The 17,779-nt window shown below is 49.5% G+C and overlaps 1 protein-coding gene across 1 annotated transcript in view; it reads right to left on the bottom strand.

Annotated features, from left to right (window-relative positions):
• Nucleotides 1-481: 481 nt before the first annotated feature.
• Nucleotides 482-17,779, bottom strand: part of LOC122370584 (zinc finger protein 271-like) — a 58,856-nt gene continuing 41,558 nt past the window's right edge. The window contains exon 11 of the mRNA XM_043346288.1: nt 482-2,271. Within this exon, the coding sequence (XP_043202223.1) occupies nt 1,499-2,271 (773 nt within the window). The 3' untranslated portion in view covers nt 482-1,498. The remainder of the gene's footprint in view (nt 2,272-17,779) is intronic.

The raw sequence follows: 17,779 nt of genomic DNA, 5'->3' as shown, positions 1-17,779 counted from the left end.
TTTTTTCTGGACTCCCTGTATATAAGATTTGCATGCCATGCCGATCTACTTTCGACCTACGCCATGTCGACAAAGACCTCTGGTGACGTGACCTTTGACCTGACTTAAAAACTGACCATAACTGTTTTTCGTTCTTGTTTTCGACGTTCTTTCGAATGCCGTCGTTCGAATGCCGTCTACCCCGTGTCGCTACGTGGCCCAGGGATCGAGCTAGAAGGGGGGAGGGGGGTGTTCAAACACCCCACTTCCCCAGCAGGGCGTAGAAATTAAAGACCCTCAGCGAGTCGCGGGTTAATAAGAGCCCAACAGGTGTGAAACAGGTAATAACTTAAAAATAGCCGAAAATTGATAAACAGCGTTTATTGGGCAATGGCAATATTTGTGCTTGCACAATGCACATGAACACCATCACACTACGGAACATGTAGAAGGTATCGGTTAATAGACATATGTCCTGATGGTACGTCAGTACATTCTCCTATAGAACAACGCTACTTTTATTTCAGCTTTTGGCGGCACATACTCTGCCGACAGCGACCCGACAACAACACCCAGTCAGGCTTGTAGGTCCAGACAGTTTGTACGTCGTATTCGTAGCTAACAGTAGCCGCGTTTACAAAGGATGGATAGAGAGTTGTAAGATAAACATGCCACGCCGATCTACTTTTAACCGGCGCCTTGTCGACAAAGGCTGCGCAGAACATACGAAATGCCACGAATGCGAGAGTGAGTCGTAACAAAAAAAAAAGAATAGGCATTGTCACTCAATGTAGCCGGATACTCTTCACAAATTACAGCGCTACGACGCTGTACCCAACAGCGACACTCCTTAACTCCTATGTGGAGGCGTTTAAAACACAACTACTGAATCATTGTGTGCTAGCATAAAGAAACCATATGTGACACGAGTAGCCACGAAGCTCACAAACGAGAACCACAGCTACACCTTTTTACGGCCAAATATAGACATAGTGCACGCAGTCAGCTATAGTGCCACCGATTTCGACAGATCGCCAAGCGCCATAGACAGACCATGGCAATTTGTCGGAATCGCCCGCACTATTACTGAAATGTACACACTGCCGCCCTAAATTTGGCGTAAAAAGGTGTATAACACTAATATCAAACGTACAACGGCGGCCGGTCATGCACTAGTCGACATATCTCAGCATTGCATTTCGCCAATCAAACCATTTACCGCATCGGTCATACCTGTGCAATTCTCAAAACTGTGTACCATTTACAACCGACTTTTTGTGTCAAACTACCGAACCGTTAGAGTAGTGGCAGCAGTACGGCCAGTCTTCGTGTGGGTCCGCATGTGTCTGATAAGCTTTGGCTCGTTGAGCGAACCGGGCCTGGCAGTGTGAGCAGCCGTACGGCCGCTCCCCAGTGTGAGTCCGCATGTGTGAGTCGAGACTTGCCCCTTGAGTGAAGCGTGCCTTGCAGATGGAGCAGCCGTACGGCCTCTCCCCAGTGTGGGTCCGCATGTGCCTGGTTAAACTTCCCCGTAGAGCAAACCGCGCCTGACAGATGGAGCAGCCGTACGGCCGTTCCCCCGTGTGAGTCCGCATGTGTTCGGTGCCGTGTGGATACGCATGTGTCTTGTTAGTGTAAACTGTTGAGTGAACCGTGCCTTGCACATAGAGCAGCCGAGCGGCCTCTCCCCAGTGTGGGTCCGCATGTGCTTTTTAAGGATTGATTGATCAGTGAACCGTGCAGTGCAGATAGAGCAGCCGTACGGCCTCTCCCCAGTGTGTGTACGCATGTGTCTGCTGAGGTTGGACCGCTGAGTGAACCGTGCCTTGCAGATGGAGCAGCCGTACGGATGCTCACCAGTGTGGGTCCGCATGTGTGTGGTGAGTTGGAACCGTGTAGTGAACCGTGCAGTGCAGATAGAGCAGAAGTGCGGCCGTTCCCCAGTGTGGGTACGTACGTGTATGTTGAGGTTTGACCGGGAAGCAAACCGTGCTGCGCAGGTGGAGCAGCCGTACGGCCGCTCCCCAGTGTGGGTTCGCAAGTGTCTGGTAAGGTGTGACCGTTCAGTGAACCGCGCCGTACAGATGAAGCAGGAGTGCGACCGCACCCCAGTGTGAGTCCTACGGTGACGTTTTATGTCTGTGGACCTGTCGGTCGAGTACCGACACCGCTCGCACTTGAACCTCCCGTTCCTGTCGATGTCACTGTGACACCTCTTCACGTGTCCGTCCAGACGTTGCTGTCCCAGACATCGGAAGTCGCAGTGGGGACATTGGACCGAGCCACTGATGCCTGAAGAACAAAAAGAAAGGCCCTTAAACAAGTTGCATGCCAAAGCAGGTCGCACATACACTGGAACAATCACGACGCCCAGAGATGACCCACGCAGCTCGTGGTCGCGTTTCCAGGTCACCTTGGTGAACGCCGTGGGCGGTAGCGGCAATGTAGACGCGACAAGCCATCAGCGCCCATCAGTTGATCCGTTTACCGTTAGAAACACAGCCTTGAGAAACGGAACGTCGAGCTAGTGTAGAAGGGAATAGTTCACTTGCCGTTTATTAAAGGGACCCTTCCACCTTCAAAAAACTTAATGATATGACATCATTTAAAAGCAATAATTTGGTATCTTAAAGGGACCCTCCCACCCTCAAAAAAGTTAATGAATTGGCATGAAAGTGATGTCGCTCGGTTCGGAAAGAGCGAAAACGAATATCTACCAAATTTCACCGAAAAATGTTCACCGGTTTTCAAGATATTAGACTTTTACTTTTGTTTACTTTTTGGGATATCCGCTGTTCCTAGCGACTTTATTTGGAAGCAATAGTTTGGCAGCTGAAAGTGCGGCACTTGTTGCGCGCAAAGCAGCGTATACCACCGCGTGCTACAAAACGTTTTAGTCAAACATTTAAAAATCGTTAGATCTGTGCTGACGTCACACATTCAGAGGGGTATTCAAAAGCATTAGACCCTCTGAATCCAAATGCTGCAATTTTGAAATTCAATATTTCCGATTTAAGGCATTTCTCGATGTTGCGAGTGCCGAAACCGGTAATTGTGAGCCAGGGACCCCATTTTGGCTATCTCAACTCAAATCTAATGTTAAGGTGGGAGGGTCCCTTTAACCCTCGCATGTGTAGGGGGGGGGGGTCGGAAGGACCCCCGTGGTTTTTCGCGAATAACTCGCGCAAAAAGCGACCGATCGCGACGGAACTTTCAGTACCTTCGAGTTCATCAAGTTTACACCTACTCTGAAAATTTCATGACCCTGACCCAAATGACCTTTGACCTGTGACCTATTTCTCGGGACCATGTTTGGCCGGAATCGCGATTCAGCGTGTCAGCTCACATTATCCACGCGTTTCCAGTCTTTTTGTGACTATAAACGTCCAAACATGTGAAATGATGTTCGTTCCATGCATTACGGTGGGCGTCAAAGTCACCTAAAGGTCAGGTCAGGTCATTGACCTTTGATGACCTTGGTTCACTTTTTCGAGTTTTACATGTTGCTAGGGTAGTTTTCGGGCTGATTTCGAATTTAGCATCCATTTGAACCTTCGCGAAGTAGTTTTAGTGCCTTCGTAACATGTTACGACGCCGTCAGTGCTAGTTGACACTTACTATGTATAGCCGGCAGAACGCTAAATGGTTGACCTGACCTGACCTGACCCGACCTGGCCTAAATGCATGAAGATATCATCTGTGATAAAAACTAACATGAAATTCGTGATCAGCACCCCAGAAACCCCGTTACAGCTTCACTTTACGTAGTTCTAGCAGGTCCCGATTTTCCCGACTTTTGGGTCATTGACCTGACCTGGAAGGTCAACTAATGACCTAGGACCTTAAAATTGGATATCATCGGCTTCCCTTCGTCACGGGCAACACGCTCCTTTTTTCCCGAAACTCTAGCTCAATCAAGGGCCAAACGGCAGGAGGGGGTTCCAACCGACCCCCTCCCCCCTACACATTAGAAGCTGGCAAACGCCGCACACATGCGAGGTTGAAAAGTGCGACAGTTGTTGCGCGCGATACAGTATATACCATTACAGCTTTACAAATGTTCAAAGATAAGATTTAAAAATCGCTAGATCTGCGCTGACGTCCCAAAGTCCAGCGGGGCATTCAAATGCATTAGCCACTTAGAATCTGAAAACTGCAGTCTTTGAAGTTAAATATCTCCGAATTAAAGTATTCCTCGATGTTGTGAGTGTCCAACCCGGTAACTGCATGCCAGGGACCCCCATACCTACGGCTATCTCAACTCAAAACTAATGTAAAGGTGGGATGGTCACTTTAACCCGCGCATGACTGGGAGGGGGGGTGCTCTACAGGGCTCCCTCTCTCTTTTCTGCAATATCTTCTAAACTGCCAGCCGTATCAACACAAAACTTGCTGTATCTTCAACTGAACCAATTTAACTGATTGTCTTCAAATAAAAATTTTCTAGGTACCATATTTCAATCGGAAATGACGTCATGTTCGGCCGATTTTGATGCAAAACATTCGGCTGCGGCAATCGCTTTCAAGGGCCGTTTTTTTTTTTTAGCTAGATCCAACTTCTTTGCATGGAAGGACTCAAAATACACAGCGCTATCCAAGTGCTATCTCGGATTGTCAAAATTTAGAAAATTTCGAATATTATAAATATAAAATTCAAAAATTATATTTTTTAGTTTTTTACCAGTAACTTTTTGAATTTAAAAAAAGGAATATACAGTAGAATCCGCTTAATAAATCCTCGGATAATAAATCCAGCCGCTTATTGTGGCCACTTGAGCTGGTAGTTTAGTGACAAGGTAGTTTGGTGCACTTGACTTTGGTCCACTTGGACTAGGTAGTTTGGTGCAAGAGGCCTCAGAGGCCTCTTGCACCAAACTACCTAGCTAGGTAAAATTGAAAAACCGGTTTCAGAATAAGCTAATCTAATGATGGTAAATTTGTTTGCAATAGCCCAATACATAATCCTACATGAGCTTGCTCAATTTTGCACGCAAATTGTTACATTTGAGACTTGGACTGGGTGTACGATGCAAAATAATCCAAGCATTGGTGCAAGAGGATTTTGGTGCAAGAGGCCTCAGTTCACGGATTTTCTCCGTAGAAGCCCATGTTAATTAAATCCGCTTAATAAATCCAGCTACTCCGCTTAATAAAGCCACCTGTGAGTCTCGCAGCCCGCGGTGACGTCTTACCCATCGAAGCGTGGTATCTAATCTGCTCCCAATGAACCGCACTGGAGCAGCGGTCTACAGCAGTTGGACTTCCCACAACAGAGAAAGTTTAGGGCATAGATTCAGGGCTATCAAGAGCGCCTTCATCATCAACCATGCACCTCAGAGAAATGCTCCCGGCAAAGGAGGCATGCTCGGCTGTTTAATTTGCATAGCAGGCATGACAGGAGGGTGATCGTGGATGGATATGTTGGCTTGGCTATCACTGACCGTGACAGCTTTGCAGTGTGCGCTGGTCACTTTCAGGGGCTCCACAACGGTCTCAGGATTGGTGGTGGGGGGGGGGGGGAGGTGTCCAACACTAAACCACACACCCTTATATACAGCGGTATATATATATATATATATATGTGCAGCGGTATATATATATATATATATATATATATATATATATATATATATATATATATATATATATATATATATATATATATATATATATATATATATATATATATATATATATATATATATGTTACAGGCAATGTGTGGAATCAGGCATTCTATAGAATGCCTAGGCATTCTATAGAATGCCTGACCGACCAGGCATTCTATAGAATCCCTAGGTATTCTATAGAATCCCTGACTGCTTAGGCATTCTACAGAATGCCTGGCTTAAGCTCCCAGGCATTCTATAGAATGCCTAAGTATTTTGATTGTCCGAAACACACTTCGAAAATTAGGGGTCAGTGGCAGTAATGCTATTTGTTTACCTAATTTTCATTGTTGGCCTAGGCCGGTCGTCACCTCACACCATTTCAGGGCAATGAGCTGAGAGGAAGCGAGGGAGGTATTGGGCTATGCCGACCACCAAATGGTGCGCCGCAAGCAGCAGCTGATCCAATTCCGTTGGCACGGGAGAGCTACGGCGCAAGGCACGCGGGAGAGTCACAGGCCAGCCAGTCGCTTAAACGGTTACCCTCGGAGGATTATGCTGCTACAGATACGAAGCTGCATTAGAAGAGTGTTGGCTGGGAGGGTGGACCGTAGGCTTGAATCGAAAGTGATTGGGAATGACGATGGCTTTGTTCTGATGTTAGAAATGAAGGTGAAAAATACACCAAAGGTCACATTTTATGTCGTCATAAGCACTTCGTGTAACGACTCTCAATATGCATACATGGACATTGGACAGCTCAACCTACACCGTAATGTCAGGGAATAACCTGAATAAATGGTTCATTATTCCACGTCTGGGCGGTGGCCCGGCCGTAACAAGAGCCGGATTAGGTGTTGTTCGATCTCCCCTTCCAGCTTGACTTCTGGGCCATGCGGTATTCGAAAGGTCGTCAAAGACTCAAAATTATGAAATTTTACTTCAGTTCTTCTTTGGCAATGTTCGAAAGGGTGCCATTTCTAAAACAAATAGCTAAGCCATTTTTTAGGTCAGCCCAATTTTTGTCCATTTTTGGCTCGTAGCTGTTTTCTCCAGTTTGACCTTAAATCAATTCCTTAGAAGGCAAACACCTCCAAAATGGACGATTTGTCAATTTTTTCTGTGTAGCTTTTTTACCAAAGGCGTTTCCGATATTGACATTACCACCATCGTCTTTCTAGCGTTAAGATAAATACTCTGTGCTCTCAGAATGAAATCCTGATACAATTTGACCTAATAAGGTCAGATTGAATACCTGACCGGAAAATTTGACTGAATGAACATTTGACTGAATGAACATAAATAGCTGAACGCAAGGTAGCCTGGCAGAAAATAATAATGTTACATGTCGGTCTGTGCTCATAATCTTATACAACATACACTTATATGTTGGAAAGATTCGTGTATTTCCTAGGCATTCTATAGAATGCCTGAAAATCAGGCATTCTTTAGAATGCCTAGGGATTCTATAGAATCCCTGGTGGGTCAGGCATTCTATAGAATACCTAGGGATTCTATAGAATGCCTGGTCGGTCAGGCATTCTATAGAATGCCTAGGCATTCTATAGAATGCCTGATTCCACACATTGCCTGTAACATATATATTTGTAAACTTCGGCAATAAATCTTCTTTTAGACAAAGACCATTAAACGTAATAGCACTTTCACATTTCGAAAGCTTCGTTTGTGTTTTTATTATCTTTTTGACTATTTTCTTGCTGTTTTCGTCAATACGATGTATCAGATCGGCAAAGTTCATGTAAAAATATTCGTTAAAGTTCGACGCGTTTCGAATGTATTATATATTCATTTTCAAGTACACTGTGAGACACTCGTTCAAATAATACGTAGGTACATGGAGACGTTTGAAAAAACAATATACAGGTCACGAGTAAAATCATAAATAACACTTTCAGTTTCAGCGCGCTACTACAACAGTAAATATAATCACGTCACACATAGCGCTAGTCGGGTTGGGTTGCTTGTGTTGTTGTTGTTCTGCGTGTTTGTGGGTGTGATGTGTGCTGCATTGCACCCCAGAGAGCCAGTTTTTCTAGGCGTGCGTTTTTCTGTTCACTGATGCTTGGCGTGTGGTCTCTGATGTGTATGGCCTCTGTGATCTCTACGCGTCTGGGGTCACGGTTGGAGTGGATGATCGACGTGTTTTCTACCAGGTGTTCTCTTGTCAGTCTAATATTTGTGTTTCTCCAGCATGTGTGTCTTGATTGCTCCCTCCTGTTTGTGCATGGTCAGTCGACGAGACAAAGTGGTGCATGTGTATCCAACGTAGCTGATGTGAAAGTGCTGATGTGAAAGTGCTATTACGTTTAATGGTCTTTGTCTAATATATATATATATATATATATATATATATATATATATATATATATATATATATATATATATATATATATATATATATATATATATTATGCGTGTATATTAGGCTGCATTACGGAAGCCAAATTATTTTGGGGTCCGGAGTCCGGACCCCCGCGACCCAACCGATGGTGGAGCCCCTGGTCACTTTTATTGGAATAAATCAAGCAACGAGGAATGCTGGCCTATATGCTTGTATTGCAAGGGGAACAGAGCGTGTGGCTGGGATACATTGTGTAATGAAAATAACTGACTCCGGTTAATAAAGCCACCGCTTAATAAATCCAAAACCACGTGTCACCAAGGTGGATTTATTAAGCGGATTTTACTGTATGTGAAAGAAAACATACCTACTGATTACGGAGCGAGCGAAGCGAGCGGAGTCACGTAGAATAACGGAAATTTCTGAGTATGAGTGGCCGGCCGGCCGGCCGGCCGGCCGGCCGTGGTCACGATTCTGCGTCGCTTATATCTCAGCAACCACTTGACCGATTTACATGCGGTAATTTTTGTAGAGTAGCTTCATTCCTTCTACCAAGTATTGGACTACGAGGGGGTACCCAAAAGTAACGGGAATCGTTCTCTGTAGGCCAAGCCAGTTGTAGCTCGGCATTGCCCTGCTAGGGGCAAACCAGTCTGGCCCCTGGGTGTCACAGTCTCCCATCAGCGCTCCCGTACTTCCCAGCACAAACGCCCTTGTCTGAGTCTCGCAGCACACTGCCGTGTATTGAGCACCGGCACAGCGTCCCGGCCGGACGGCCCAGCCAGCCCCCGGGCATCACGTGATCGTCCCAAGGGGCAGCCAGGTCAACCAGCGCGGCGGACAAACACAGCGCCGCCCCAGGGACGGCTGACACTCCCCCCTCTTGACGATTTTGGCAACAAAATATGCGATCTTGCACAATATTACAAACATTCCATACAATGAAAACACACTAACAACGTGCACGTCAAACACACATGAAGCCAAAACCCCAGTAACTGCACACGCAAGGGAACAATAACTAAACGTCTCGCTGGTAGACTGGCTTCAGGAAACGTACATGAGTGCGACGAGTGCGGCCAGTCTCCGGGTCCAAACATTCTACATGACGACGACCGGCCATTCCCACCACCGTATGCATATGCGACCATGGATGCTCCATTTTCTGAGATACGCCCCTCTGCCGCTCGAAATTGCGAATACGGACGCGATCGCCTGGTTTGTATGTCGGTTCTTTCGCCTTGTGTCTCAAGTCATAATGCCGCTTTTGAAAGGCTTGGGATTCCCGCAGCTGCTCGTTCGCTGCCCTCAGCGTGGCTGCTACGGCCCGCATTCTCTCATGAACGTAGTCCTCAGAATACTTTGGCACGTGCCTCTCAAACAAGTGTGACACAGGTGTGTTAACATGTCTCATGAAATAAAGAAAGTAAGGTGGATAACCATGAGATGAGCAGACCTCTGTGTTTAAAGAAAATACGATAGCAGCCAGATAGGCTTCCCAATCGGTCCCGTCCTATCTGTCCGAAAGGGTCCTCAGCCGCCGTTTAATATCCCTGTGCCGCCTTTCAACTTTCCCCACTGCTTCGTGGTGAAAAGGTACGCCATGCCGGATAGTTACATTCCAAAACCTGCATAAATCCGAAAGCTTCTGACTTTTCATATTTGTCCCAGCATCAGTCTCAATAAAGCGCGGTGGACCGAATGCAAGAAAGTGCCCAGCCAGTGCATCGGTCAGACTTTCGGCAGAGCCCGAGTCCAGGGGATAGTAAACCAAAAAACCCGTAAATTTATCCACGCATGTAAGAACCAGCGTCTTTCCTGTGATTCTACTACTGGGCATGTGCACAATATCCACTACCAAGATATCACCCGGGCCAGCCGCCGGCTGTGGCAGCAGCGGCGGAGGGGCTACGCCCCGGTCATCCTTGCTGCGACTGCATCGTCTGCAACTGATCACGTAATTGTTGCAATCACGTTTCAGTCCTGGGTACCAGATCTGCTGAGATAGCTGCTGAAATAATTTTTCCCCTCCACCGTGCGCGTGATGCGACGTATCGTGGTACTGACGCATGATTTCAAATCGTTTAGCGACCGGCCAAACAATTCTTAGGTCATCATTTGTGCCTCCTCGGCGGCACAGAATACCATCCTCCAGCGAAAATGAATCCACCTTCTCCCGTTTCAAAATCGGAGGGCAAAATTTAGGCCATTTTCCATGTTTCAGTCTGTGGACGACAGCTCGACAGTTCTTGTCGTGTTTTTGATACCACAGTATTTCATCCCTGCTGAGCGACATTGCGGGGACATGACTGACCAAATTCACCCCGGATGGTGAGTCCCTTCGGGCTTCCCCACCGCTGAGGCCGGCGGGGGGCGCAGCAGCAGCAGGCTGCAGCGGCGCAGGACCGTCGGCGACCGGCGCAGCGGTCCCCGGCGGTACCGGAGAGCTTTCTCCAGCGACTTCTGATTGGGAGTTTTCCGGAATTCGCGAGAGCATGTCGACATGCCTCATCGCTCCCGCCGGACGATGCTCCGTCAGAAATCTGAATTGACTGACGTACGCGCGCCACCTCACGATCCGGGGGTTCACCTCCTCTTTACTCTGAAGAATCTGCAGCGCACTCTTACAGTCGCATACCCAAATGAAATCATTGCCAGAAAGGTACTTAAAAAATTTCTTCAGACCTACAATGAAACTCAACAGCTCGAGCTCATAGATGGTCCACTTTCTTTGAGCCTTACTATATTTACCTCCGTTGAACGCAATAACTTTCTCAGTGCCTCCTTGAATCTGGCAAAGGACCTGTCCTGATCCTACTGTACTACTGTCTGTGTATAGAATGAACTTGTCCTTTTCCTGCCGTGTAGGATACGCCAGTACGCGGTCGGACAGCAAACATTCTCGCAGAGAGTGAAACGCCTGTTCTAGCTCGTCATTCCAATAGAAGGAATCAGAATTGGCCAGTTCGACAAGCGGAGCCGAAATGCTCGAAAATGAGGGAATAAACTTTCTGAACCAGGCATAAAAGCCATAGATGCGCTTTGCCTCTCTCACGCTTGTGGGAGGCTTCAGTTCGGAGATGCAACGCACCCGTTCTGGATCAATAGACACCCCGTCAGGCGTGATCTGGTGTCCCAGATATGACAGCGTTCTCATGCCGATGCTGCATTTATTCGGAGACAGTTTAAGACCGGCACGACTGAGTCTCTCCAGAACAGCATGCAAAAGTTTTAGGTGACTGTCAACGTCCGGACTTGTGAGTAATACATCGTCCGCGTAAATAGATACGCCCTCAAGGTCCCCCAAGATACGATGCATCACCACATGCAGAAAGTATGAAGACTGTGCACAGCCCATGGGCATTCTTTGCGGGTAATACGTCTTCCCGAGCGCATAGAAAGCACAAATTTTCTGCGACTCGTGAGAAAGTCTTAAATTCCAAAATGCGTGTTTAATATCTAACGAACTAGCAATGTTCCATCCCTGCAGTGAATATAAAAAATCGTCAATGCTGGGCAATACAAACTTTTTTGGCAACAGATTCTTGTTGATCTGACGCATATCCTGTACAATCCTAAACTCCGACGCATTTCCTTTTGAGACCAATATAACAGGGGAGTTCCAATCGCACGGCTCTCCCACCGCAATGACCCCGCTAGCCTCCAGCTGCTCTAGCTGCTGTTCCAGCGCTTTCTCTTTTGCCCACGGAACTGGATACGGCTTAGCGAACTGCGGTCTCGTCCCTGGCTGAAGTTCCAAATCAACATCCCCACCCCTGTAACATCCAATGTCAGCGTAGCTCTCCGAAAATACCTCGGGAAATGACTGCAGAAGTGATGCCACCTTCTCACGACATGGCCCTTTTAACTGTTCACCCACCTTGAATTGTCATAATACCTCCTCTGGCTCCTTTCCAACGAATTTGCTATCCCCCGCAGAAACAGCGTTTGTTTCGAAAACATTTCGATCTGATACATTACATTCAACATCCACACCATCCGCTGGCTGTAAATAGCCAACAACGTCTCGCCGGTGCAGGGTGACGAACCGATCAGAGCGATTTCTTACCATCAATGGCATTTCATGAACAGAATACGGTCGAACTAAAGCATCAGTAAATTCTAATTGACCACACTGCTGGCCAGTGAACACATAATCCAAATCAGTCGCCATGGGCTGGTCAGTTTTCACACACAAACACGACACTGATTTCGGCGGTATGCGAACGGGCCTTTTCAGTCTCACTTTCACCTGTCCCGACCCGCCCGAACAGTCCAACACCGCCCCGTGACATTGCAGAAAATCCCAGCCGAAAATACAATCGTGGGTTAGAACCTCCACCACAGTGAACTCAAACGTTACTTCATTATTCTGTCCCGAATCGGCAATTGCTACGGGCAGGCTGCAGGTACCTAAGGCTTTCAACGGGTGTCCAGAAGCCGACACCAACTGGGGAGCCGGCCCCAACGGTCGCTGGGGTGAAATAACTCTAAAGACGCGGCCATCAATCAGAGTTTTCTCGCTCCCAGAATCTAGAAGGCAATCACCGATAACATACCCGCCTATTCGAGCCCTGGTAACCGGCAAAGGGGACGACTCTACCATCTGTACCCGCCCGCGAACCCGTTTGGGCACTGTCTTTTAATGTGGCCGATCCCCCCACACGACCAGCATCGTATGGTACCTGATCGACGTCCAGCTGTCGTGTCGCCGCTGGCTGCCGGTGAAGTCCCTCGGCTACGGCGGGCGCTGGGCTGCTGACCGCCAGGACCCTCATCAGTTGCAGTCCGCCGCCCCGCGCCCGGCGAGGAGCAGCGCCGTCCGGCGCAGTTGTCGACATGTTTTTCACGGCTTGAGCCAGGTGGGCGCTCACGAGACGGCCATCGTCGCTGGGGCCGGCCACGGCGCCTCTCCGGTGGTGAAGCGGATCGACCGCGGCACCGCCAGCACTCGTCTCTGGGCGGCGACCCCCGGCACGACGGAGGCGGTGGCGAGCGAGTCAAGCTCGAGCTCGCACGATGCCTCGGTGATGAAGATTGGGGCGCACGCCCCACGTCCCCGTCGCGGACTGGTGGCTCCAAGCTGCTCCAGCGAACCCGCTGCGAGGTAGTGGTGACCTCGCTCGCCGGCTGCAGGCGCTCCTCCCGGGTTAACTCCGCCACACAGCTGTCGAACGTCACTGCTTTCAGACGAGACAGTAGACGCTTCTCGGCCGGCGACAGCCCCACCAGGAAGTGACGATACAGAGCTGCATTGTAGGCCGGAACAGATATTTTCTTCACCCGTCCATCTTCACCCAGGAAGTCCGGGCACGCCAGTCGAACGAGCCGTTTGATCTTCAGCCCGTACTCCTGCGCCGAGAGCGTACCCTTGACAAGCGTCGCTAAGGCTTGCGCCGCCTGCTCAACAGAGTCCCGGCCGCCACCGAACTGACCCTTCAGCTCGGCCTGTAACACTGAGAGGGTCAGCTCTCCTCGCGCATCTTCCAGAGTGTTGACAGCTTCGAGAGCAGCCCCTTGACACTTTGAAGCAATGATGCAACAAAGCTGGGCCTCTGGGATCCCGCCAAGCGCAGCCAACCGGCAGCACTGACGAAGAAAATCCTCCGGCGGAGAAGAGCCGTCGTAACACGGGAAGTCGCCGATAGACACTCGCAACTGAACACCGTCTTCCATGTTGCAGAAATTCGTCAAAACTCCCAAACCGCTGCCAACATGTCACAGTCTCCCATCAGCGCTCCCGTACTTCCCAGCACAAACGCCCTTGTCTGAGCCTCGCAGCACACTGCCGTGTATTGAGCACCGGCACCGCGTCCCGGCCGGACGGCCCAGCCAGCCCCCGGGCATCACGTGATCGTCCCAAGGGGCAGCCAGGTCAACCAGCGCGGCGGACAAACACAGCGCCGCCCCAGGGACGGCTGACACTGGGACTTAGTCTGCACCGTGAGGTGACGAAATAAAGAGGCGCGGCCGCGTGGCGCACGTATTTACTGAAGCACTCCCGCCCGATCCGTCGTTTTTTTTTATGCATAGCGGAACTGAGCAACAACGCGCATCTGTGAAATTGTGTTTCCTGCTGGGGAAGTCCGCGGCTGAAACGGTTCCAATGCTTCAAGCAGCATACAAATATGCTGCCGTGAGCAAGACGCGGGTTTATGAATGATTTTCGCACTTCAAAAGTGGTCAAATGTTATCCCAAAAGCGTCCCAAAAAAAGCTTGCCAAGTGAAGTCAAATGTCAAGACAATGCTAATTTGTTTTTTCGATGCAAAGGGAAGTGTGCAAAAGGAAATTGTTCCTCCCTGGTCAAACTGCCAATCAGACGTTTTACTTGGACGTTTTGCGGCGTGTGTGAAACACGGTGAGACGAAAACTCCCCGACAGGTGGCGAAGCGGGGAGTGGTGATCTCATCGCGACAGTGTGCCAGCGCACACCGCCTTGAGTGTCAGACAATTTTGGACAAAAAATGCATGACCCCACGGATCCACCCTCCCTATTCACCAGATTTGGCACCCTGTGACCTTTTCCTGGTCCCCAGAATGAAAAAGACCTCAAGGGAAACCATTTCGACGACTTTGATAAGGTAAAAGCAAAAACGACGATGGCTCTGCAAGGCATCACCTTGCAAGAGTTCCAGAGCTGCTTTGAGAGCTGGAAAACGCGTCTGCATAGGTGCATTGTCTCGCAGGGAGAGTACTTTAAGAATGACATGAGTGACGATGTGTAGGGAGCAGTGAATAAACATATATGAAACAATTCCCGTTTCTTTTGGGTACCCCCTCGTATTCCCGATGCACGTGGGTGACCCCTTATGCACGTGCCACGTGCAAAACGAAGAGGTGTCACTTTTGTAATTGTTGCAATATCTCGGTAACTACTTGGCCGATTGTGCTGAAAGTTGGCATGTAGGTAGGCACCCACTAGGCACTGCATATCCATGTGCCAGAGTTGGGGTGCTGCTGCACGTGCGCACGTGCAGGGGTCGTTTCCAGATCTCGAGAACGGCTGGACCGATAGCGCTCAAATTTGGTACACGGTTAGGGACCAGTTAGTAGGGTGCCGTGCACAAGTCAGTTGGGACCCATTTTGCACGTGCGCACGTGCAGGGTGCCGCTTCCAGATCTCGAGAACGGCTGGGCCGATTGTGCTCAAATTTGGCACATCGCTAGAGATCGGTTAGTAGGGTGCCGTGCACAAGTCAGTTGGAGGTACCCCTTGCCATTTCGCACGTGCAAGGCCCACCCTCTCGCTCGCTCCGTTAGTCGCCCCTCAAGGCGCTATACTGGTGATATAAATACTCCAGTTAATTTTAGCCAAGGGGAGGCAGTCGCCGGTAGCTGTATATGGGCCAGAATGTCTAACGATTTCGGCCATGTTGTATATACCAAAGTCTTTATACGCTTTGTTACTAGCGACCGAGCGATGCGAAGTCTTTTTACGGAGCGAGCGAAGCGAGCGTAGTCTTTCGTAGATTAACGGAAATTTCTGAGGCCGGCCGGCCGGCCGTGGTCACGCTTTTGCGAGGCTTATATCTCAACAACCACTTCACCGATTTACATGCGGTAATTTTTGTAGGGTAGCTTCATTCCTTCTACCAAGTACTGGAATATTCCCGATGCATGTGGGTGACCCCTTATGCACGTGCCACGTGCAAAACGAAGAGGTGTCAGTTTTGTAACAATTGCAATATCTCGGTAACTACTGGGCCGATTACGCTGAAAGTTGGCATGTAGGTAAACACCCACTAGGCAATGCATATCCATGTGCCACAATTGGGGTGCTGCTGCACGTGTGCGCACGTGCAGGGGTCGATTCCAGATCTCGACAACGGCTGAACCGATTGTGCTGAAATTTGGTACATAGTTAGGGACCGGTTAGTAGGGTGTAGTGCAAGTCAGTTGGGACCCATTTTGCACGTGCGCACGTGCAGGGTGCCGCTTCCAAATCTCGAGAACGGCTAGGCCGATTGCGCTCAAATTTGGCACCTCGCTAGGGACCGGTTAGTAGGGTGCAGACTGCAGTGCACAAGTCAGTTGGAGGCACCCCTTGCAATTTCGCACGTGCAAGGCCAACTCCCCCCCCCCCCGCTCGCTCCGTTGGTCGCCCCAGAAGGCGTTTTACTGGTTACGAGCGAGCGCGAAGCGCAAAGCGAGTTTTTCAATATAACGGGAAAATCTCAGTATGAGCGACCCGGCCCGGCCCAGCCTGTAACGCTTTTGAGAGGCTTATATCTCAGCAACCGCTGGGCCGATTGACCTGCGGTCTTGTTTGTTGGGTAGCCCCACCCCTTCTACCCCGTAATTGACTACTCTTAATGCATCTAGGTGTAGTAGTAGTAGTAGTAGTAGTTTATTTCAAATCTGTCCTCGCAGACCGCTGAGGTTTTTCGAGATTATCGTCATACAGTACGATACAATGCATGTAAAACAATTGTATGAAGGATGGCATACCTGTTATAAAATGACATGGCTTAAAAACACAATACATCTACATATGACAGCGAAGTGGAGTACACATCAGTGACTGGCGGACACCCATTAAGTGCCCCCCACACGGCGCCGCCTCAGCTGGGCCCTGAACGCACCGCGGGTCGGACACTCCAGCGCTGACACCGGTAATGCGTTCCACGCCGAGGCGGCTCGGTACACGAAAGAACGCCTGGTTGCGTCCAGTCTGCAGCGAGGCAGCTGCAGGCAGCGCTCATGAGCTCGGGTGTCCCTGACCGATACTCGGTTTCGGGGCACAAAGAGAGAGCGGAGCGCGGCCGGTGCATGATCGTCATGAATGGCCCTGTGGACGTTGATGAGGTCGCGCTCGGTCACCATCTCCTGGAACGTGGGCCACTTGAGCGAGCGCATGGCTGGCGAGATGTGGTCTCTTTTCCGCTTGCCAGTGATCACTCTGGCTGCAAAATTGAGTACCTTTTGCACTCGCGCCTGCTGCGTCTTACATGCGCCTCCCCACACAGGTAAGCAGTAGGTAACATGCGACATTACATGGGCCTGAATGATGAGCTGGAGTGCCGCGGGGGTGAAGTGGTGACGGAAGCGATCATAGACTGATGAGAGAGCCAAAACACTTGCCTACTACACTCGAGACGTGACTCTCCCAGGACAGAGTTTGGTCGAAGGTAACGCCTAGAATTTTCATGCTTGTTGATGGCTGCACATCGGATCCTGAGACACTCAGTGTCAGGTGAGATGAATGCTTATTTACAGACTGTTTTGTTCCAAAGATCATGAAGTTCGTTTTGGCCGCGTTCATTTTGAGAGAGTTACGTGAAAACCATCTTTTGAGCGCTGAGAGCGTGTCCTCGACCCGGTCTTTGAGGTCGGAGAGGCTGTCATCTGTTGGATGAGCCTTGTCCAGAATGTTCGTGTCGTCAGCATAAGAAATGACTTTGCCGAAAGGGATAAAATTTGCCAAGTCATTCGTTAGGACACTGAATAGGACGGGTCCCACCAGTGACCCCTGCGGCACCCCATGCGTCACTGGTAAGGTCAAGGTGCCTCCTCGCACCATCTGGCTCCGATCAGTGAGGTAGCTATCAAACCAGTGGCACGGTACTCCACACCAGGCCAGTTTCTCGATGAGGACGCCGTGATCGACGCTGTCGAAAGCTTTGCTGAGATCTACTGCTGTGATCGATGACAGCAGGCCCGGGTCGGTGTTGTTTGACACCCAGGTGACAGCGTCGATCAGGGCGTCCTCAGTCGAGTGTGCAGGCCGATACGCATATTGGCTGTCAGAGAGAATGTCGTTGCACACGAGATAGCTCACCAGCTGGTTACAAACAACCTTTTCGGTCACTTTTGATAAGACACTCAGTAA

This window comes from Amphibalanus amphitrite, unplaced genomic scaffold (assembly GCF_019059575.1).
Source record: "Amphibalanus amphitrite isolate SeventyFive unplaced genomic scaffold, NRLGWU_Aamphi_draft 001147F_arrow, whole genome shotgun sequence".
NCBI lineage: Eukaryota > Metazoa > Arthropoda > Thecostraca > Balanomorpha > Balanidae > Amphibalanus > Amphibalanus amphitrite.
The sequence above is the reverse complement of the archived record's forward strand: the minus strand, read 5'-3'. Positions and strand labels throughout refer to the sequence as shown.